The following is a 21,495-nucleotide window of genomic DNA, read 5'->3' as shown; positions in this document are numbered from 1 at the left end:
CCCCTGATTGGCCCTGCTCTGTGCGTGACTAGGGGTGGCATCGCAACCTCCCGATCCGCCCTGCTCTGTGCATGACAGGGGGTGGCACCCCACCTCCCCAATCGGCCCTGCTCTGAGCCCGACCAGGGCCTGCACCTAGGGATTGGGCCAGCCCTCTGCCACCCGGGAGCAGGCCTAAGCCAGCAGGTCGTTATCTCCCGAGGGATCCCAGACTGCGAGAGGGCACAGGCTGGGCTGAGGGACCTCCCCACCCCCCCGAGTGCACAAATTTTTGGGCACTGGGCCTCTAGTTATGAAATAACAAGAGATAAAAAGGCAAATGGGATAGTGTGATTGTCACTCACATTATCATCAGGAAAATAGCTTTGGCCTTGCAGTGTCCTGAACAGGGCTCAGGCCTGCCCCAGCCATGCCTCATGACCCGCCCTTCCTGCTTCCGGTTTCCTCAGCCAGCCACAGGCAGCACCGGACCCGCGTCTGAGGAATGTGCGGGCTCCCAGGCACTTGTCCAGAAGCAGGCTACCTAGGCTGACTTCAACCTGGTTAATTTTAAAATGCAGTTTATTTCAGAAGCCATGGGTCCTTTTAGGATTTTATCTTTAAAGCCCAGCGATTCTGTTGTCTCGGTTGGATTCTTCTGATCAGTGTTGCCCCGTATGTGATGTGCTTTCTTTTCTTTTCTTTTTTTTTTTTTTAAATGTATTTTATTGATTTTTTACAGAGAGGAAGGGAGAGAGATAGAGAGAGTTAGAAACATCGATGAGAGAGAAACATCGATCAGCTGCCTCCTGCACATCTCCTATCGGGGATGTGCTTGCAACCCAGGCACATGCCCTTGACCGGAATCGAACCCGGGACCTTCCAGTCCACAGGCCGACGCTCTATCCACTGAGCCAAACCAGCCTTGGCGTGATGTGCTTTCTCAGCATGTCCCGAAGCTGTGTGTTTGGGCTGTTTCCCTGCATCTGCGCTTCGCCTGAGTCAGAGCTCCCCTCTCCAGTCCTCCTGTCTCTGGCTTCTTTGACTTCTTTGATTGAGTTCCAGGTGTGCAACAGGGAGATAACGATGTTTGTATCCACCTGCAGTTTCTTTTTTTCTTTTTTTAAATCTTTATTGTTGAAAGTATTAAAATATGCCCCCCTTTCCCCCCATTGACCCCCTCCAGCCACCACCCCCCGCCCCAGGTTTTCAGCACCCTATTGTCCGAGCCCATGGGTTATGCATATTTTCACACAAGGTCTTTGGGGATTACCTCCTACCCACCCACCCTCCCCACCTTCCCTCTGAGATTCCACATCCTGTTCCATGCTTCCATGTCTCTGGATCTTCTTTGTTCATCAGCTTATTTTGTTACTTAGATTCCACATATGAGTGCAATCCTGTGATACTTGTCTTTCTCTGACTGACTTACTTCACTTAGCATGATACTCTCAGGTCCCTCCATGCTGTCTCAAAGGGTAAGAGATCCTTCTTTTTATTGCTGCATAGTATCCCATGGTCTAACTGTACCACAGCTTTTTTATCCACTCATCTACTGATGGGCACTTGGGCTGTTTCCAGATCTTAGCTGTTGTAAATTGTGCTGCTGTGAGCATAGGGGTGCATACATCCTTTCTGATTGGTGCTTCGGGTTTCTTAGGATACTAGAGGCCCGATGCATGAAATTCATGCAAGGGGCTCGGCCCTCACAGCCCTGGTTTCATCTGGAAGGTCATTCGGTTGTCTGGTCTAATTTAGCATATTACGCTTTTATTATTATAGATATTCCTAGAAGTGGGATCACTGAGTCAAATGGCAGATCCATATTTAATTTCTTGAGGAAACTCCATACTGTTTTCCATAATGGCTGCACCAGTCTGCATTCCCACCAGCAGTGAACTAGGGTTTGCTTTTCTCCACAGCCTCGCCAGGACTTGTCATTTGTGGATTTGTTGATGGTAACCATTCTGACAGGTGTGAGTGGTACCTCATTGTCATTTTAATTTGCATCTCTTGAGTGATCAGTGACTTTGAGCATTTTTTCATATGTCTCTTGGCCATCTGTATGCCCACTTTGGAGAAGTGTTTATTTAGGTCCTTTGCCCATTTTTAATTGTATTGTTTGTCTTCCTTTGGTTGAGTTGTATGAGTTCCTTATTCTGCCTGCAATTTCTAAGGCCCTGATTGTGGCCTGTTTCTGCTTCTGTGTTCCTTCTCATTCAATCCTCATTTCCAAAATGATTCTTTACTTTCCCTCTCATTCCATGTGAGTCTGTCACTTCATTTCTGAGTTTTTAAACCTGAGTTGTGTTGTTTCATGTCTTCGTCTTGCTCTGAAGTGCTCACCTTTGTTACATGTAACCTTTATTTTGAAATCATGTCAAATTTGCAGATAACTTGCTTATAAAGAACCTCTTGCCCGTCACCTAGACTCCCCCTTGCTAAGGTTTGCCCCCTTGGATGAGCCTCCCCGTCATGTGGGCGGTGCAGGTGCAGGTGCCTCCTGAGACCAGGGTGCTCCTGTGGCCGCAGTGCGATGACCTGCTCAGGATATCAGCGCGGATACTGCAGTCTTGTCTCACGGACAGACCAAAGGAGACTTTTTCGGCTGTCACTGTAGCCTGAAGCACGACCGGGCTGGCTGGTCTGTGCGGGAGCTGGGCCCTGCCTGGGCCTGTGGCTCTGGCTGTAGGCTGGACAGCATTTCCCTGGAGTGTGTGAAGAGAACGCCCGTTACAGTGAGTGGTGCATGTCCTGCAGGCTGGGTTTGTCTGCTGGTCCTCACAGCTCCCAGGTGTGAACTTCGGGCAGGGGTCAGCCACCAGGTCGCACATCCAACATCTGTCTGTCTCACGGTGACACTGACTTTTCCCTGGGTGAAGTGGTGACAGCCAGGCTTTCTCCTGTGAAGTCACTGTTTTCCTGTTGGTAATTCTTAAGCGATTTGTGGCCTCCATTGACGGTTCTCCCTGAATGAACGATCCTGCAGTGTTTACGCCTGCACCACCTGGCGCCTCCCATTCCCTGGCTGGAATACTCATGCAAGACCTCCTGCTTCTTTATGTCCCCACGGGACCGGGTGCTCACGGTGCTCCTGCCTGCGTGCTCCGTGTGCGGGGCCTCCTCTGTCCCGGGGCCTGCACTTCCAGCTGGGTTTACTCTAGGACCTAAGTTCACCGTTGTCCCACCTAGCTCCTGCCTTCAGCAGCGTGCAAGTTCCCCCTCCCTGCCAGCCAGCTGGCAGAGGGGCGGCAGGGCGGCTTCGTTGGCAGTAGTTGTGATGTGTGAGGGGCAGCACAGTCACTTAAACTGGTCCAACCTCTTTGCATCTTACGAAGTTAAACAGCTGGAAGAAGTAAGATAAGAAGGCAATGCTCAGGGAATGTGCAGCTCACATGGGCGGTATGCGCCTCATTAGGATTCGCCTGCTTGCTTTTCCTGTTCGGTTGTTTCTTTTGAAGGCAGTGGATTATTCTCTTGCGTTTCTGTCTTCTTCCATTTCAACTTATTGAATTTCTCCATCTCAGCCATGTCGGGTTTGTCAGGCGTGGTTCAGAGGGAGCCTAGCGAGAGCCAAAGGAGAGGCGTCCGACCTCCTCCACACTGCTCTTTCCTGCACGGCGTACGTGCCTGTGGGCGCTGTGCCCGGTGCACGCCCTCGATTGCTGCAAGCGCCTCACGGGCAGGTGCCCTGCTCTCGCTCCGCTGCTGCCCACGCCCACTCCCCCCCCCCCCGCACCCTTCCCCCCCCCCGGCACCCCCCCCCCCCGCGCCACGGGCGTTCTGCATCTGCCCAGCGTGTCCTCTGGCTGAGCTGGTTCCCGGACTTTGCAATGACAAACAGCGCAGTAATGAGTAACCTCGTGTGTGCGCACTTTCCTCTTGTTTGCGGTACTTCTTCAGGGTGAATTCCCAGAAGTGGGCAGCCGGGCCAGCGGGTGGTGTGTGCTGTAGATAGAGCAGCATCGGGCATGGGTGTCCGCCCGTCCCCTGGCGGACGGCAGGCCTTTGAGGCTGGGCCACAGCGATGGACGGGGTGTCTCTGCAGTTCCGAGCTGCTTTTCTCTGAGGAGTGCAATTGAGCATCTTGGCAGTTGTTGGATGGCCTTCATTTTTTTGGCAACAGCATCCTACGAGGTGTGAGTGGGCGATGTCCGTGGTTCGCCCTCGGGTCCCTGCCTGTGTGCGCGACACGCCTCGCCCTCCCGCAGCTGCTCTCTCCGGGACGGGTCTCGGGCTTTCCTGTTCCTGAGACCTCGAGGCCTGAGCAGGTGGTCGGGTAGCGTGTCCGAGTGGGGTGGTCGGTGTTTCTCTCAGTCCCTGGGCTCCGGGGTCGGAGGAAGGGCACAGATGTGAAGTGCCCTTCGTCACGTCCTGCCCATTCCACACTTGGCTCTGACTTCCACACGGGGCTCCAGCCCGACTGCCTGCCCAGGGCAGTTCACCACGAGGTGCTCCTTTTCCCTTCTTTGTGGCCCCGCCGGCGTCTCCCTGACCTCGCCTGAGGCATGGATTCCTAGAGTTGACGCCAGCAGCACAGTCACCAAAAGGTAGATAGATTGGGCTTCCGAGGACACAGTCCAGGAAGCAGAGAGACAGCCCACAGAGTGGGAGAAACCTGTAAACCATCACTGACAAGGGATTTGCATCTAAAATGTGCCAGCGACTCTGAAGCTGGGCGACAGCCCGGTAACGAGGGCAGAGGCACGATGGACTCCCTGCGAGGGCGCTGTCCAGGCGGACGCAGCCACGGCGGGCTCTCCCTCAGGAGGCCCCCTCCCGCCCTCACCCTCGGCGCCGGCCTTTGCCTTTCTGTCACCCCAGGGCCCTTCTCTTGCTTCTGTGACTCCTTTCCTGAGCCTGCACAGCCCAGAGGCTCACTTCCACTTCTGTCACTTTCTAAATAAACTCTCTCTTCTGATTTAAAAAAAGAGACACATCCCTCTTCGTCAGCAAGGTGGGTGGCTGTTGTCAGAACGGAGGACGGTGACTGCTGCGAGCAGGCGACGGTCGGACCCGACCTCCGTCCTGGTGGACACGTGAGCTGGTGTGGCCGCTGGGCTACACCTGGAGGCTGAGGTCTGAGCTCCGGGCGCCAACAGGCCCGCTGGCTCTGGCTCTGGCTCCTTGTGGCCCCTCGGGCCCTGCTGCCCCTGGTGCTGGGCTCGCTCGGCCAGTACCATTGTGACGCTCGGTGCCTAGATCCACCCCTTCCATAGGATGCGCCTATGGGCTGTTTGATTTATTAGCAGGAATGAGTCTCTCAGGGTGCTCAGCGCCTCACTTGCTCGGTGGTGAGGCTGTTCTTATGGGAAAGGCAGAACAAATGCTTGCTTTTCCCCTTTACCTTTCCATTTTTCAAATTTGGGAGTTTGAATTTGTTCCCAACTTATTGTTGGTCCCTTGTCAGCAGGAGGGGAATAGTTGTCACTGCCCCATGGGCACATGTATGGAATCACAGGCGACAGTTTCGTCATTATTGAACTCAGGTGTCTCATCTCCTGCTGCTGTCACGCGGGCACCTCTGTCCCTTTGGTCCCCGTACTTGTAGATGGGGTCACATCCCCTCCCTGCTTTTCCTGTCCCAGCCTCAGCCATGCTTCCCGGGAGCCCTGGGTGCTCTCAGTGGGCGATGGTGCGTGGGACATCGGTCACTGCCCCAGGCAAGGCGCCCGGCTCTCTGCTTCAGCTCTGGCTCCGCTGTGAGGCAGAGTTCTCCCTGCGGGGCTCCCTCCCTGCAGTGGGGTGACTGACGCACACTTGTGGGTTTGCCCCTTTCTCTCCCAGGGCTGAACATGGAGCTGGAGGACATTGCGAAGCTGAAGAGTAAGTGCTGTTCTCACCCCCACCACCCACTGTGGCTGGTGCTGCCCTGACCACCCTGTGCTCCGCAGTGATCCTGCTTCGCCTGGAGGGCGCCATCGATGCTGTGGAGCTGCCTGGAGGTGACGGAGGTGTCACCAAGCCGGGGAGGTGAGGGACTGGGAACTGGCCCTTGACCCCAGGCCCTGCCTGCAGCTGGAGCCGGACGTGTGTGGGGCTCTGTCCTGGCTGCCCAGTGGAGCCCCTCCCAGGTCTGGAGGCCCAGGAGGGCTGCCGACTCACCCGGATGTGCACTGGTCTCTGCTGTGTCCCGTCCGCTGGTGCTCAGACACCAGCCCAAGCACACCTTCTGCTAAGATGGAAAGTGCAGTCACACCAGCCACTTCCTTAGGCCTCAGAGGGCCCAGGCTATTCTGACAGCCCCAGACGTCTAGGCCGCCCTGAAGCTGGGCAGTGGAGTCCGTTCCTGCAGGCGGGTGCCGGGTCCTGGCTGAGGCTGGTGGTAGCCCCCTCAGTCCACAGCTGACGCTGCGCTGGGACCAGGCCAGGTTGTCGAGGGTTGGGTTGGTCAGGAACATTCCAGAGCACAGGCCGCCGTCTGCTCTGCTGCACTCAGATGCTCACAGACACCCCGTTGCCTCCCAGATGAAGCAAGCCCCTGCCTGCCCTGCCCCACACCACGGCGCCCAGATCTGGTGCTGCCCTCCCATCTCTCCCCAAAGCTGGCCAGAGCCACGGCCTCAGGGGGCCCTGACGACCTCCACCTGGAGCCCGGGCCCAGGGGCTCCTGGCGTAGAGGCTGTCCCCTCCAGGTGGCCTCCTAGAGGGCTCAGGGCTTGTTTCTGAAAAGCCATTGGCCATTAGGTTCCCAGAGCCCAGCTGGTCACCTTTCTCCCCGGCAGCTACATCTTTGAGCTGTTTGCCGAGGCCCAGATCACACTTCAGACCAAGGGCTGCATCTTGGAGTCCCTGGACCAGATCATCCAGCACCTGGCAGGACGTGAGTCCCACCCGCCCTGCGCCTCCTGCTGCCTGTGCCGACGGGAGTGCCATGGACATGGGACATGCGGGCACGGTGCCGTGCCATGTGGTGCTTGGTCCAGCTTTGCACCAGCCAGCTGTTCCTAGTCAGCTTTCCAGAGGAGCAGGGTCACGGAGCTGTGGGCCCCACCGGGCTGTTCCCTCTTGGGCGGGAGTGGGGGGTGACTGGGCAGCCTCAACCTTATTTGCTCCCCCTCACTGATACTCTGGAGACACACGGGGAAGAGCAGGCAAGCCCCTTCCCCAGGTGGCCCCTGTGGATTTGGGGTGAGGCGGAGCTTAGCACATGTCCAGGAGGCTCCTGGCTCCTGAGGCTGCAGCCTTGTGGTCAGTGCCCGCTGCTCCCACAGGCGCAGGGCTGTTCACCAACACGGCGGGACTGCAGAAGCTCGCGGACATCATCCAGGTAGGACCAGGGGCGCCATGCAGGCGGCTCCTTTCCCCATGGGAGTGGGGTGCTTCCTTCTCCTGCACTTGTCACTCGGCCTCGACTCGGGGCAGGGCCAGGCCTGCGCGCCCCCTGCCTCAGAGCCTCAGCCCTCAGGCTGCCGTCCCGCCTGAGCGACTGCCTGCCTCGGGCCGCACTGCACCAGGGGCAGTAGGCAAAAGCCTTCTCAAGCGTTTTCCTGAAACAGCTTTTCAGGGCAAGTCTGAGTGTAAGCCCATCACAGAGGGGGAAGGCTCTACTCCCAGCCCCACGTCTGGCGCAGAGCCCGCCATCCCCGGAGAGCCATGCAGCTGTGTGGCGAGTGTGTTCAGGCGATGCCCGTGAGCCCAGGCGGGGCCTGCGGCTGCTGAACTCAGTCAGCGGGCGTGGTCCCCCCCGTCCCAGCCAGGCCGGCCTCACCCTGGGCCCGGGAAGCTGCTTTCGGTGGGGCAGCCACCCGGGGTCGGTGAGCCCCCTTCTCTGCAGACCCAGTGGGGATGCCACACCTCAGGCCAATGGGCACCGCCACTTCCTGCCCCCAGCTGCAGCATGCTGCCCTCCCTCCGCTGCGGAGCCCGCTGCTCTCCCTCAGTTGCCGGCGGCGGGGCCGGCGGGCATGGTCAGGCCCGCTGCGAGAGGCCTCTCCGAAGGACCCTCCGGGCCGGTGGCGTGTAGGAGCCCTCCGTCCTCGGTGCCCGATGGTGGAGCAGGTCTCTGCCCTCCAGACTCTGGAACCCAAACTGCTCAGCCAGTTTGGAATTTCCTGCGGCAGCTGCTCTGAGTGATCCCTGGTGGGTGACGTGGGGTCCCCAGCCGGCCTGGTGTGCATGCTGGCCTGTCCCCTCCAGCCAGAGAGAATATGATGGGCAGCAGCTCATCCCATTCGGGGGCACAGGCCTCCCAAACAAGGCTGTGCTGGTGGGTATGGATAGGGTCCTGGTGTGCTGCTGGCCTGGCCCTGGAGCCCTAGGTGCTCTCTGTTCCATGGTGGGGCGGTGGGGTGCCCGCAGCGGGGCGGTGGGGTGACCATGGTGGGGCAGTGTGCTGGTCAGATGGACAGCCTGTGGGAAACACGGAAGCTCATGGTTTGTGCAGGGTAGAGGGTCTAAAGCTGGTCCAGGCTGGAGACTGAACGAGGCCAGCTTCAAAGGGACAGAGCAGGCAGGATGTGGGGCCCCGAGATGGTGTGCGACCTGCTCATGTGTGGGACCAGTCGACAGGATGCTGGTGCTGCCAGGCACTGATGCCACTATGCACAGGCCCACTGGGCATCAGGCAGGACAGGCCCAGCCACTGGACAGTGCTGCGTGCACACCCACTCGAGGTTGTTCCGGGGTGGAAGGGGTCATGGGAGGGTGGGGAGTGGAGAAGAGGGGGAGACAGCATGGCAGGCACCATGGGCAGGTCACAGGGGACTCAAGCTGGTGTGACTGAAACTCCTGTGCATCTCCCGGCTGGGGGCCCTGAGGGGAGGGACAGGCAGAGGTGCTACTGGCAGGAAGGCAGGGGCAGGTGACGACGACACCCTGAGTGTCTGTCTGTCCTGTGTGGTGTGTCCTGCTGACCTTGCCCTCATCTCCTTTCAGATGGTGTTCAGTACAGACCCTGCCGAGGGCAGCTCCTCAATGGGGCCCGAAGCCTCTCAGTCCTACAAGGTGGGGGCCGCCTCCATGAGGGGCGATGGGCAGGGGTCTCTGTCCTATGGGATGGAGGCCGCCTCCAGAAGGGGGGCTACAGGTGGGGGGCTCAGGACACCTGTCCATTCTTCCCTCCAGGTACACATCCACCCTGACACCAGCCACCGAGGGACAGCTCATCGGTCAGATGCTTGGACCTCCACGGCGTCCAGAAGGCGAGGTATGGCGCCTGGGGGACCGGACACGCTCCCCTGCCCGACCCCAGGGAGGGGCACACCCAAGCTGTCAGAGCTAGAGAGGCCCGCGAGGAGGCTGGGTGGCACCACCTGAGTCGCGCCAGGCCTCCCACACCAGCCGGGATGTTTTCTTTCTTTTTTTAAAAACATTTTTATTGATTTCAGAGAGGAAGGAAGAGGGAGAGAGAGATAGAAACATCAGTGATGAGAGAGAATAATGGGTCGGCTGCCTCCTGCACGCCCCCTACTGAGGATTGAGCCCACAACCTGAACATGTGCCCTTGACCGGAATCAGACCCGAGACCCTTCAGTTTACAGGCTGGCGCTCTATCCCCTGAGCCACACCAGCCAGGGCCACCCAGGACGTTTTGAAAAGCGTCACCGGCCCCTGACGGTGTGCTGCGCTTTCACGCTGTCCAACCAGGCGGACAGATGTGGGGCAGGTTCAGGCTGAGGCCACTCCACAGGCCTCAGGGCTGCATCGGAGGGGTCTGCTGGCCAATATCACTCAGGTCCCCGGGTGCGGACCCCGTTTCCCTGACACCCTCTGTGAGCTCAGGCCTGTCGTGAGTCCTGCCCTCTTCATATCAGCTTCCCCTGCTGCCCTGGGTCCTAGGTCTGTGCAGCACACCGTGGCTCCTGGTGTGGGGTGGCCTGTGTCGGCTCAGGCACAGACTCCTGAGGTGCCCAGTCCTGGCCACTGCCCCTGGGGACTTAGACTTAGGGTGGGGTTCGTAGCCCAACAGCTCCAGGGTAATGTGATGGTGCTGTGGTCAAGGCCACCCCCATCCTGGGCAGTCCCCAGTGCTGCTGGCGGCCCACCACTGCCACCTGCTCCAGGTGAGCTCTCAGCACCCCTCTCCTCGGGCTGCCGCCTGCTGTCCGGTGGAGCTGAGCAGGGACAGAGGGTGAGGAGTGTGGGGCGGTCGTGCCGGGATCAGTTCGCCCCTCACACAGCACCATGATCTCGGGAGGCCAGCTGGGCCTTAGCCCTGGCAGGTGTAGGTGCGGAGGGTGAGTGGGTGCAGTGACCCGTGTTCCTGTACCTCTGAGAGCGAGAGGATTCTCAGAAGCAGCCACTCCTGGGTGGGTGTTTATAGGAAGTTGGATCATCTCCAGCCTCCCTGAAAGCTGCCGGGGGGGGGGGGGGGGGGGGGGAGGGGGGCGTGCACAGAGGCGTGCAGGCTGAGGCCCGGCTCCAGGGCCCACACGCTCCCCTAGGGCACCTGTCTGCTGTGGCAGATGGCGATGTAGGAAACATCCAAACCTGTAGAGAAATTTTATAAGTTTGTTTGAGCCAAACTGACAATTATCGGGAAGCAAAATCTGAAGGGATTGAGAAAATGCTCCGGAGAATGGCGGTTCTGCCGCTTATTTCATACATGAGATCCATCGGTGGTAGGGTAGGGAGGTGGGAGAAGCAAAGTGGGGATGCCTCTGGGAGGGGATAAAAAAATAAGACACATAGTTTTACATTGGTGGGTACAGGACTGTTAAAATTTACTGCACATAGAGATGTATGAGGGGGACAAGGTGACAAGGAGGGGTCTGCCAGAGAGATGACTCCGCCATCCCCAAGGTCGGCTGTAGATGCGAACAGACCACACCAGGCTTAATCAAGGGGAAGACTGGCCTTTGTCAAGGAAGCTGCAGGCCTCGGAGGGACCCGCTGTTAGTCTGGGATCTGTATGTTCAGACCGTCCTGGTGGTTACTTCCGGTTCCGAGTTTGTGGGGCTGCCCTGCAGCCTCCCTGAGTTTGTCGGGGTTTAGTGCATGGCCCCTTGATGTCCACACAGGGCTGGCCTAGGGTAATGCTGGCTGTTCCCGCCGCCTCGTCCTCCGTCCACATCGCAGGGAAGATCCCATCCTGAAAGTGGAAAAGGGTCTCTGGCCCCAGAAAGTGGCTCATTCTTTTCTGGAAGTGTTCCTGCTGACCTGTGACCTAGTCTTGACGTTAGAGCCCTGTTTCCTGAGCGTGGGGAGCAGCGAGTGGGAGGCAGGCGTGTTTGCCTGGAGGAAGGGGGTAGGGCCAGGAAGAGGGACTGCCACTCCCTGTGAGCAGGTGGCACCCCTGCTGCTCCTGCCTCCCAGGCCTGGGCTGCCTCCTCTCTGCAGCTCCAGCATCTGTGTCCCTGGAGGCCGGGTGTCGGAGGTGGGGCTCCGCTTCCTTCCTGGGGTGCCTGTGGCCTGTGTCTCCATGTCTGGGGTTGGGGTTGGCCGGCCTCTCTGGAGGTGACCCACTGTCTGTCCCAGCTTCTCTGGCTCAACTTCCTGTTCCCCAGGCCCCGGGCAGGCCCCTCGGTCACACTCGGTGCGCCCAGCGGCTGCCTGTGGAAGACTTGTGGGTGGCGGCCATGGGCCTCCCTGTGGGTGACTGAGTCCCAGCCTCCTGCTCGTCCTGCAGGGAAGGTGCTCAGTTACTGGTGCTTCAGCCCCGGCTGCTGCATGCGCGAGCTGGTCCGCCAGGGCGTGCGCACGCTCCTCCTCACCAGCGGCACGCTGGCCCCGGTGTCCTCCTTCGCCCTGGAGATGCAGATGTAAGGCTGCCCCTGCCCGGGCTGGGGCGTGATTGCCTGGGTGTTGGGGGTTCAGAACTTCACGGGGTCATCCCTGCCTTCCACCGCTGCCTCCAGCCCCTTCCCAGTCTGCTTGGAGAACCCACACGTCATTGACAAGCACCAGATCTGGGTGGGGATTGTCCCCAGAGGCCCCGATGGAGCCCAGCTGAGCTCCGCCTTTGACAAACGGTAGGGGGACCTGGCCTAGGGAGGCGAGTGGGTGGGCCCAGTGCTGGGACCCACGTGGCAGCAGCCTCCTGGCTTCATGCAGGTTCTCTGACGAGTGCTTGTCCTCTCTGGGGAAGGCGCTAGGTGAGTTCCCGGGAAGCCCTGGCCTGGCTGTCCCATCCTGGACCCCACCCATCCATGGTATCTGGGGAGCCTGCCTCGCCCCTGCCCAGCCCTGCACCCTTCCCTGCTTTCTCTTCCTGGGGCAGCCGGCGGGGCCTCTGGACGCCCTTCCCACTGACCATGGCCGCTCACTTCCAGTCAACATCACGCGCGTGGTCCCCCACGGGCTCCTGGTCTTCTTCCCCTCCTACCCTGTCCTGGAGAAAAGCCTGGAGTTCTGGCGGGTGCGTTCCCTTCGTGTGTTCTAGGGTGGGAGGGGAGCCCCAATGGCCAGCGTGGCTGTGGTGTGGCCCGTGGCTGCCGGGTCTCATGAGCCTGACTGTCCCCTCCACCTCCTGCCGCAGGCCCGGGACTGTGCCAGGAAGCTCGAGGCCCTGAAGCCTTTGTTTGTGGAGCCGAGGAGCAAGGGCAGCTTCTCAGAGGTCCGAGTTCGCTGGGGCTCCACTGCCCCATGGGTGCCCCGGGCTGGCCAGGGCCGTGGTGTGGGGCTGCGGTCCTGCTGGCCTGGGCCTGCTGCCTCCTGGAAAGCTAGGGCACAGGGCTGGTGGCAGCAGGTGCCTGGGAGGAAAGGCTCTCAGCCAGGCTCTGTGTTTTCTGGGAAACTGAGCAGCCCTGGGTGCTGGGTGCAGGTCAGCCTGGGAACCCAGCCATGAAGCGGCTGCCAGAGGAGGGTGCACGGGCCTCACTCGTGGAGGTGCGGGGGCCGGGGCCCTGCTCCGGGTGACCCGTCTCTCCTTCAGGTGATGGGTGCTTACTACGCAGCTGTCGCCTCCCCGGGATCCCGAGGGGCCGCCTTCCTGGCTGTGTGCCGGGGGAAGGTGAGTCTGGTCCCACGTGCACTGCCTGTCTTCCTCACCCACAGGAGCTCATGGCTGGGGCCTGGGGACCGCGCTGTGGGTGGAACAGGCCGGTCCCTTCCCTTGGGCCCCACTTCCAGCAAATACGAGTCTGGAGGGAAGCCCCCTGACCCTGGCTGGGGCCGGCCGGGGTGGGCACGGGCGGGAAGGAGGAGGAGGTTCCAAGAACAGACAAGTGGTTGTGGGGTTCTGGGAGTGTGGACCCCAGCCAGGGCCTGGCCCAGGGTTGGAGGTCTGTCCCTAACTATCCACACCTGGGAGCTTGTTGTGGTTGTGAGGGTCGGGGCCGACCCTGGGGAAGGTCCGCAGGCTCCTGTGGGGCTTGTGGGTAAAGACTGTGCTCTCCCCAGGCCAGCGAGGGGCTGGACTTCGCAGATGTGAATGGCCGAGGGGTGGTTGTCACGGGTCTCCCGTACCCCCCACGCAAGGACCCCCGGGTCCTCCTCAAGATGCAGTTCCTAGATGAGATGAAGGGCCGGAGTGGGGCCTCGGGCCAGGTGAGGTGCCACGTGGTGGGCGGGGACCTGGTGGCCTGGAGACCTTGTGACCAGCTCCTCCCCCTCCCCCAGTTCCTTTCTGGGCAAGACTGGTACCGGCAGCAGGCGTCCAGGGCTGTGAACCAGGCCATCGGGAGGGTAATCCGGCATCGCCACGACTATGGGGCCGTCTTCCTCTGTGACCACAGGTGTGGCCCTTTCACCGCATGGGGCCCCGGCTGGAGTGGGCGGGCCTCGGGCTGATGGCCCCTCCCTCCCAGGTTCACCAGTGCGGATACCAGAGCCCAGCTGCCATCCTGGGTGCGCCCCCACGTCCAAGTATACGACCACTTCGGCCACGTCATCCGAGATGTGGCCCAGTTCTTCCGGGTGGCTCAAAAAACAGTGAGTCCCGAATGCCCAGCTGGCTGTGCCTCCTCGCCCTCCCCAGGGGAGGAGTTGGGTGGGACCCCCAACCCCAACCACCTGTGACTGTCCAGATGCCGGCGCCCCTGGCTGCCACCCCGAGCCCGGGCCCGGGAGAAGGCACCGTCCCAGTGGCCGTGTCGCTCGGGGCCCTCTCCACCAAGAAAGCCAAGAGTCTGGACCTGCACGTCGCCAGCCTGAGGCAGAGGCCTCCAGGTGCGTGTGGCCAGGTGACGTGGCTGGGGCTGCTCCCACAAGGCTGGCGGCAGGCAGGGCCTGAAGACCAGAGCACGTGGGTCTGACTGCTGCGGGGACTTGATCACCCTGCCCTCCCCCAGGACTGCCAGCCTCCAGGGACGGCGGGGACACCGAGGGCAGCCTGTGTGTGGAGTACGAGCAGGAGTCAGTTCACACCCAGCGAAGGCCTGTGGGGCTGTTGGCCGCCCTGGAGCACAGCGAGCAGCTGGCCCGAAGGCCCGGGGAGCAGGCCGGGCCTGGGGAGGAGGAGGTATGGGTGCTGGGGCTCCAGAGATGGACACAGACCCCAGGCACTGCCTGTCTGTTCTCGGGCACCTCTACACTCACCCCATAAGTCCCCTTGTTGGGCAGGTGGTTGCGGTTTCAGCCCACACCTAAGCCCCTGGCTGGTGCTCCCCCGCACCCCCTCGCTGGGGCTCCACTGCCCCCTGTGGTTTCCACATGGTCCTCTGGGGCCCGGCCTTGCTGCGCCCTTCGGGAGCCTGGCCGTGGCAGCTCCTGCCCAGCGGCTTTCGCCCAGAAGTCCCTCACTGTGACCTGGAGGTCCCTGTGTCCTGCTGGGTGGCATGCCCTGTTCCCTTCCCATTAGCCCTGTCAGTTACCGCAAGACCACATGCCCGCACCTGCTCTCAGGCTCTGCCCCCAGCTGACCTCACTGTGGCCCCAAAGTGTCACGCAGGGCTTTGGGGCCCGAGGGCCTGGGTTGGGACCACAACTGTGTGACCCCCCAGGCACAGTGCCGCTCCAGCACGTCCCTCCCGGGTGAGAAGAGGTCTGTGGCGGAGCAGAGAGGAGGCAGGAAGAAGATCAGGCTGGTCAGCTGCCAGGTGGGTGAGCCGCCCAGACCCACCTGGGGATGTGGTGGGAGCCACAGGCTGTTGCGGCTCTTAGTGCTCTTGTCCACGGCTGGTGGCCCTGACCCAGCAGAGTGTGAGGTGTGAGCCGGCCAAGCCTGCGCCATTCTAACTCCACTGTCCCTTAGGGGTGGGGGGCTCGGCTGGGCCGTGGTGTTGGGGTGCAGGAGCTGAGTGTGCGGTGTGGCTGCGGTGCCTGCCTGGCCCCGCCTTCACTTAGCTGGGACATTCACAGCGAGGTGCAGATTTGCGTCTTGGTCCTGACAATACCGACTGGCCTCCCCGCCCAGGCTCCTGGGGCCAGGCCTGCACAGGCCCCCTCTCCTCGTTCAGCCTTTCACGATGGGAGCACAAAATGTGCGAGAACAGCACGGCCTGGCGCCGGCCAAGGGGCTCCTGTCCTGGGACCCACGCCGAGTCCCGCACATTTGTGGTCAGGTTGGGCCTTTCAGACACATGGGCTCCTTCCACAGAAGGCCCTGCCCCCAGCAGGCGGGAGTCAGGCCCGGCCCTGGAGGCTGCACTGGGGCGGGCCTGTCGCCAGGCTGGCTCACCAGGGCAGTGCTGGGCCCTGGCAGGAGGTAGAGGCTATGTGCCCGCACATGGGGAGGGTCTGTGTCCCCATCCTCAGATGAAGGCAGTTGAGAGCAACTGAGTAGACAGTCTGGGCCAAGAACCTCGGAAAGCCCCTCGCACTGCCTTTGTCCATTCCCCTTGCTTCTGGGAAAAACCAGGCAGGGGTGTCAGGAAGTGGGCTGGGTTTCAGGGGCCTCCCTGTGCTCTGAGGGCTGGGCTGGGCAGACCAGAAAGCCTGGCTTCCACGCTTCCCATCTAGGCCCCATGTCAGGGCCTAGGGCACAGCGGGAATGGAGCAGGACACTGCCAGCCCCTGGGTTTGAGACGTGTCCCTTGCTGTGAGCTGCCCACCTCCGAGCCAGGCGTGTCCTCTGAGTTGAGAGAGCCCGCTGCAGCTGTACTGGCCCTGGATGCCCCATCCTGGAACCCAGTGGGGGCAGGAGGCGGGGCTGGAGGTGCAGCCCAGGGCCTCAGATCCACCTGTGCTGGTCCTGAGAGGCATGGCCTCCCTGCAGCCCCTCCTGGCTGCCTTCAGCAGGACCCCTGCCACCGCCAGCCACACCCTGGAACAGTGAAGGATCTGAAGAGTCAGGTGTGTCTGATGGGTTCCTGGCTGTGTCCAGCAGGAGGGGCTGACGGCAGGTGCGCAGGCGGACAGAGCCAAGCTCTTCATGGTGGCCGTGAAGCAGGCGCTGAGCCGGGCCAGCTTTGCCGCCTTTACGCAGGCCCTGCAGGAGTACAAGGGCTCGGACGACTTCCAGGCTCTGGTAGACCACCTCAGCCCCCTCTTTGCCCAAGACCCCAAGAAGCACAGCCTGCTCCAAGGTGCCTGGGGATGCCCCAGTCACGGGGTAGGGCAGAGGACACTGGGTGGGTCACCTCGGGGCAGGGTTGTCCCTGCTCCCTAGCAAAGGTCCGGATGGTGGCTGCAGCGTGTGGTACCTGCGCACCCAGACACCCCCTCCAACAGGCTTCTACCAGTTCGTGCGGCCCCACCACAAGCAGCGATTTGAGGAGCTCTGCCTCCAGCTGACGGGCCGAGGCTGTAGCCATCTGCCTGAGCACAGCCTTCCGCGTGGGCAGTGGACACAGCCAGCCCCGGACCCCGGTGGTGAGTGGGGCCTTCCCCAGGCAGACCCTCAGGGGCTGGCACCTGGGGTCCTGAGGTGGGCCCTAGCTTGGTCCAGCCTCCCTGTTTCTACAGGGGCCAATGGATCACTGCAGGGTGGCACCATGTCGGCCCCCAGAGCATGTACAGCTGTCGTCTTATCCGCGCTGGGGTCCTGGAGCCCCTTGTCCCTCCCCCCAGAGTGGGCCCTGCACCTCCAGAGCGAGGGAGCCAGTCCCTGTCCATGAGCAGCCTGCCCTGGGTGGGACTTCCTCAGGGACACTGCCCTGCGGGGGGGGACGGGGACTTTCCAGCCCCAGAGTCACTCCCCGCTGGGTGTGGTGCCACAGGATGTCCCTCTGAGCAACCAGCTGTCCACGGGGCTGTGCAAGTCAGGTCCGAGGAGGGTTGTGAGCCCAGCCTCCCCTTGGGCAGACCTGCCTCCTCCCTAGGGAGCACTCGGACCCTTTGAGACCAGCTGGATGACTCCTGTGTCTCCATGTTCCTTCAGGAAGGAGGGAGCCTGTTCCCAAGATGACCCTGTCCCAGAGTGCGGCCAGGCAGCTGGACACTGGAGGGCACCTGAACCAGGGCCAGCCTCACCTGGCCTCCAGGCCACCACCAGAAGGTACATGGTCCCTGAAGAGGCTTCTGACCAGAGCCAGGAGCAGAGCTAGACCTCGGAGGGGAGGAGCCTCCTGGGAGCTATGGGCCCCGACACAGTCCATATTCCCTCCCTCTCAGGAGACACTGGCCTCTGTCCACAAGAGGGATGTGGCGCCCCTCAAGCGGAGAAGCCGAGCCAGCCTGCTGTGAGCACCTACCTGGCAGATGCCCGCAGGGCCCTGGGGGCTGCAGGCTGCAGTCAGCTCCTGGCAGCACTGACCACCTACAAGCGGGATGATGACTTTGAGAAGGTGGTGGCTGTGGTGGCAGCACTGACCACCTCGAGGCCTGAGGACTTGCCGCTGCTGCAGAGTAAGTTTCTGAGGAGGGGACTTGGAGGGGCTCTGGGGGAGGAGACTCCGGGGATGGGGGCAGGTCCTGAGCACCCCTCCCCGCAGGGTTCAGCATGTTCGTGCGCCCACACCACAAGCTGCGCTTCTGGCAGACGTGTGCAGACCTGACCGGCCAGCCCACCCTGGACACAGGCACTGTGCCCCCGGGACCCCAGGAAGGGAGCTCCGAGGTGTTTCCCATCCTCACCCCCAGGGTGACCTGCTGGTGCTCTTGCCACCCCCACCCTGTCACCCCAGAGCCTCCGCAGCCTTGGGGGGCACGGGCAGCAGAGGCGCACCAGCCACCCCTCAGACTCACTCCTCTGTGTCCAGGCCCCTCTGAGCCAGAGAGACTAGGGAGGACCCAGAGCAAGATCTCCTCCTTCCTCAGGCCACGGCTGGACCCCCGTGACCCCACGGACAGACAGTCTGAGTGGGTAGGTCTTGTGGGTGCTGGCTGCCAGCAGAGGAAGCCATTCCTTCCCCATGTCCCTCCTGCTAACAGCAGCGCCCAGGTCTTGACCAGCCCTCAGGGACACGGCTGCCGGGCACCACCCCTCTGGGGGGGGGTGGGCAGTGGTGCCTGGCAGGTGTGGCCAGCGTCCTCTGTGTCTTCCCAGACCCCCAGGAGGACACTGCGTGCTGGGCCTGGGGTGCCTCCGCCAGGAAGCAGAGCCACCGGCCACTCTTCTGAGACGCCTGGGCACGGCAGGGCCTCCAAGGCTGAGGCCACCCTCCCTGGATGCAGCGTGGACACTTGTCTGCTGGCTCAGGGTGGGCCAGGCCCAGCACCAGCAACCTACCAGTCAGAGAGGCCGGTCTGCACAAGGGACACCCCTGAGACAGCAACCAGGTCTCGGGCCACCTAGGAGAAGCCCTGAAGCCACCGTGGGGTGGGTGGGCGAGGTGCTTCCCCAGAACTTTCCCTGGTTGCTGGCTTGTGGGGGTGGGGGGCTCAGGGGTCCACAGCTGGGCTGCACCTAGAGCGGGTGGTCTGCTCCCTGGCATGCTGGGACTGTGCCTGGAGGTGGGCTGAATAAAGCTGCTGGCACTCGGATGCTCTTCGCATTGCCTGGGCTTGGTGATGGGGTTTGAGGTGCCAGAGAGAAAGTATGGGGCGTCTGCACGGGGTCCCCCTCCCCCTCCCACCGTCCCACGAGAGGGTGCTGTGAGCACGTTGTCTAAACTTGGCTCAGCCTCCATCCTTGCAGCTGGACAGGAAGACACTGATACCAGAGGGGAGAGGAACCTGCCTCCCCCCCCCCCCCCCCCCGCCGCCCCCCCCCCCCCCTCCGCCCATACCTCCCTGAAAGGCTTTGTCATTGGATCACAAGCTGTGCCTGGTGATAGGAGGGCCTTCGTAGGACTGCCTCCTGCACTGGGGGGGCAGGGGGACTGGGCCAGGCCAGGTGAGGGTGCTGCCACTGTGCCCAAAACTGGGTCAGAACATGCCCTAGCTGGTTTGGCTCAGTGGATAGAGTTGGCCTGCAAACTGAAGGGTCGTGGGTTCAATTCCAGTAAAGGGCACATGCCGGGTTGCAGGCTTGATCCCCAGTAAGGGGCGTGCAGGAGGCAGCTGATCAATGATTCTCCTCATTGATGTTTCCATCTCTCCCTCCCTCCCTCCCTCCCTCCCTGAAATCAATAAAAATATATTTAAAAAACAAATTTAACTGGGTCAGAACATGGCCTGCGGGAGGTCACCGGCCTCTCCCCGGGGTGTGGCGAGGCCAGCCTTTATAGGAGGCGCTGGGCCAAAGCTGGAGTACTCTGGTTGGCTGCAGGTAGGGTGGGCGGGGCCTGCTTCCGCTGGGAGGAGTGGGGCTGGGGCTGTGGTGAACTGGTGTCCCCGCTGAGTCGCGCTCCAGGGAGGATCATGAAAGCACAGGCGAGGCTGCCCCTGATCCTGCCGAGGGCACTACCGTTCCTACTGCTGATGCTGGCTGTGCTCGGGCCAGCGGAAGACGTGCCTACCTACCCATGGTGGGATGTGGACACGCGGGAGTGGCTGACGTGTGGCCAGTGCCCCCCAGGCACCTTCGTGCACCGGCCGTGCAGCAGGGACCACCCCACGACGTGCCGCCAGTGCCCGCCGCACCACTACACGCAGTTCTGGAACTACCTGGAGCGCTGCCGGTACTGCAACGTGGTCTGCGGGGAGCATGAGGAGGAGGCTCAGCCTTGCTCCCTCGTCCACAACCGTGCCTGCCGCTGCCGCCCAGGCTTCTTCGAGCTCGCAGGCTTCTGCCTGGAGCACACGCCCTGCCCACCTGGCTATGGAGTGGTTGCCCTTGGTGGGTGCTGGGCACTCTGTGGGTGGTGCTGGGCCAGGACTCCTTCCATGAGGATGCCCCGGGTCCCCCTGACCCTGTCCTCCCATCTCATCCCCAGGCACCTCCACCCAGGACACACAGTGCCAGCAATGTCCCCCAGGCACCTTCTCGGCCAACAGCTCCAGCTCAGGGCAGTGCCAGCCCCACCGCAACTGCACGGCCCTGGGCCTGGTCCTCAACGTGCCGGGCACCCCCTTCCATGACGCCATGTGCACCAGCTGCACAGGCCCTCCACTCAGCACTCCAGAGCCAGGGGGTGCAGGTGACTGGAGGGGGGCAGGTGAGCCGGGGGGAGGGGCACAGATGAGGGGGGATGGGCCATGGGGCAGCAAGCTCAGCCTGTGCCCTGCCCCAACTCTTGGCCAGTCCAGCCCTTGGAGCCATGAGGCATTTAGTGGGCGTCTGGGAAGTGCCTCCAGCCTCATGGGGTCAAGGGTCCCCAAAACCCACAGAGCAGCCATGGGTAGTGGCAGTGGCACCATTGAGTGCACTCTGCTGATGGCTTTAGCTGGCAAGCAATGCTTTTCCCCACCCCTCAGCAGTGGTATCCCCTCACCCCAGGGCCGCCTCTCCCACCCACCCTCCTAGCATGGGGTCCCAGCAGGGGAATGGGGAGGGCTCTGTCTGCAGGGAGCCCTCACCCCAGGACCTGGCCCAACCCCCACCTTGCCTGACCCTCCCACAGGGACCGAGGAGTGTGAGCGCGCCCTGGTGGACTTCGTGGCTTTCCAGAACGTCTCCTTCAGGAGACTCCTGCAGCTGCAGCAGGCCCTTTCGGGTCCGGGAGCATGGACTCCCCGTCGGCCCTGGGAGGACCGCATGTCCTTGCAGCAGACGCTGCAGAGGCAGCTCATGAAGCTCCGCGAGGCCCGGCCAGGGGCGCTGGTGGCGGGGCTGCTGCAGGCCCTGCACACAGCCAGGCTGCCGGGGGTGGAGCGCACGATCCGAAAGCGCTTCCTCCTGGCCAGCTGAGCCCGTATTCATTCTCCTGACCAGGCACCAAGTGCAGTTTTTATAAAACCCTTTTGTAAAACCAACTGTGTAGAACAGTGCTGTGTGACGGTGGTGGGCTGAGGCAGACCTTGAGGGCAGGGAGATCATGGGAAGTAGCCAGTGGGTGGGAGGTGGGGCCTTCCCGCTGTGGGGCACCGGGGAGCTGAGGCTCACTCCATGGCCCCTCCCTTTGAGTCCCACCCACTCCCTACCGCAGGGGACTTCCCAGGAGACCAGTGTCCCACTAGCTTTCTGGGAAATGGCTTTTCCCTTGGGGCAGGATCACACCCTCACAGGAGGGAACCCAGGGAACAAGGGACTAAACGGCTCCAGGGTGGGTGGAGGGGTGGGGGATGGGACTCCCAGCCCTAGCTGCCCCCACCTCCCAAAAGGCCCAGGACTTCCCATGAGTCACTTCCCCTGCCACTGGGTCCCCAGCCCCATCCCTGACTCATCCCTTTCCCAGCAGCTCCTCTCAGGTCTCCTCTGGGGAGGGAGGGAGGGAGGGAGGGAGAGGAGGCTGGTGGGACCTCCCTGGAACATGAAGCCAGCAGGTCACTGGC

The 21,495-nt window shown here is 61.9% G+C and overlaps 3 protein-coding genes across 8 annotated transcripts in view; 2 read left to right on the top strand and 1 right to left on the bottom strand.

Moving 5' to 3' along the window:
* Positions 1 to 18,856, top strand: part of RTEL1 (regulator of telomere elongation helicase 1) — a 46,828-nt gene extending 27,972 nt beyond the window's left edge. For 4 of the 6 annotated variants that reach the window (XM_070419571.1, XM_070419572.1, XM_070419573.1 and 1 more), the window contains exons 11-35: positions 5,767 to 5,805; positions 5,874 to 5,952; positions 6,705 to 6,802; positions 7,194 to 7,249; positions 8,857 to 8,925; positions 9,046 to 9,127; positions 11,549 to 11,681; positions 11,778 to 11,891; positions 11,974 to 12,014; positions 12,192 to 12,277; positions 12,398 to 12,475; positions 12,794 to 12,871; positions 13,261 to 13,407; positions 13,480 to 13,595; positions 13,668 to 13,791; positions 13,887 to 14,028; positions 14,151 to 14,320; positions 14,802 to 14,897; positions 16,124 to 16,325; positions 16,471 to 16,611; positions 17,120 to 17,236; positions 17,353 to 17,586; positions 17,673 to 17,759; positions 17,940 to 18,043; positions 18,227 to 18,856. In XM_070419571.1, the coding sequence (XP_070275672.1) occupies positions 5,767 to 5,805; positions 5,874 to 5,952; positions 6,705 to 6,802; positions 7,194 to 7,249; positions 8,857 to 8,925; positions 9,046 to 9,127; positions 11,549 to 11,681; positions 11,778 to 11,891; positions 11,974 to 12,014; positions 12,192 to 12,277; positions 12,398 to 12,475; positions 12,794 to 12,871; positions 13,261 to 13,407; positions 13,480 to 13,595; positions 13,668 to 13,791; positions 13,887 to 14,028; positions 14,151 to 14,320; positions 14,802 to 14,897; positions 16,124 to 16,325; positions 16,471 to 16,611; positions 17,120 to 17,236; positions 17,353 to 17,586; positions 17,673 to 17,759; positions 17,940 to 18,043; positions 18,227 to 18,475 (2,882 nt within the window). In that variant the 3' untranslated portion in view covers positions 18,476 to 18,856. The remainder of the gene's footprint in view (positions 1 to 5,766; positions 5,806 to 5,873; positions 5,953 to 6,704; positions 6,803 to 7,193; positions 7,250 to 8,856; positions 8,926 to 9,045; positions 9,128 to 11,548; positions 11,682 to 11,777; positions 11,892 to 11,973; positions 12,015 to 12,191; positions 12,278 to 12,397; positions 12,476 to 12,793; positions 12,872 to 13,260; positions 13,408 to 13,479; positions 13,596 to 13,667; positions 13,792 to 13,886; positions 14,029 to 14,150; positions 14,321 to 14,801; positions 14,898 to 16,123; positions 16,326 to 16,470; positions 16,612 to 17,119; positions 17,237 to 17,352; positions 17,587 to 17,672; positions 17,760 to 17,939; positions 18,044 to 18,226) is intronic. The other 2 variants (XM_070419569.1, XM_070419570.1) reach the window with 2 other exon arrangements.
* LOC139014389 (thymosin beta-4-like) lies at positions 3,394 to 3,516 on the bottom strand. Its single transcript, XM_070421342.1, has one exon. The coding sequence runs from the start codon at positions 3,508 to 3,510 to the stop codon at positions 3,394 to 3,396; it is 117 nt and encodes a 38-aa protein (XP_070277443.1). The 5' UTR covers positions 3,511 to 3,516.
* Positions 18,857 to 18,916: 60 nt separating the features above from the next.
* Positions 18,917 to 20,976, top strand: TNFRSF6B (TNF receptor superfamily member 6b). Its single transcript, XM_070419577.1, has 3 exons — positions 18,917 to 19,900; positions 19,998 to 20,219; positions 20,625 to 20,976. Exons 1-3 carry the CDS (start codon positions 19,483 to 19,485, stop codon positions 20,909 to 20,911), a joined length of 927 nt encoding a protein of 308 aa, XP_070275678.1. The 5' UTR covers positions 18,917 to 19,482; the 3' UTR covers positions 20,912 to 20,976.
* Positions 20,977 to 21,495: the final 519 nt, after the last annotated feature.

The sequence above is a fragment of the Myotis yumanensis genome, unplaced genomic scaffold, assembly GCF_028538775.1.
Source record: "Myotis yumanensis isolate MYYU_CA2020_CCGP unplaced genomic scaffold, mMyoYum1.0.hap1 SCAF_7, whole genome shotgun sequence".
In the NCBI taxonomy this organism is placed as follows: domain Eukaryota; kingdom Metazoa; phylum Chordata; class Mammalia; order Chiroptera; family Vespertilionidae; genus Myotis; species Myotis yumanensis.
The sequence above is the reverse complement of the archived record's forward strand: the minus strand, read 5'-3'. Positions and strand labels throughout refer to the sequence as shown.

Bases quoted from the DNA above. Each gene is read 5' to 3' on its own strand.
- TNFRSF6B (XM_070419577.1), top strand. From the start codon at position 19,483: ATGAAAGCACAGGCGAGGCTGCCCCTGATCCTGCCGAGGGCACTACCG. The intron at 19,901-19,997 runs GTGGGTGCTGGG...TCTCATCCCCAG, and splicing joins CTATGGAGTGGTTGCCCTTG to GCACCTCCACCCAGGACACA. The intron at 20,220-20,624 runs GTGAGCCGGGGG...ACCCTCCCACAG, and splicing joins AGGTGACTGGAGGGGGGCAG to GGACCGAGGAGTGTGAGCGC.
- LOC139014389 (XM_070421342.1), bottom strand. From the start codon at position 3,510: ATGGCTGAGATGGAGAAATTCAATAAGTTGAAATGGAAGAAGACAGAA.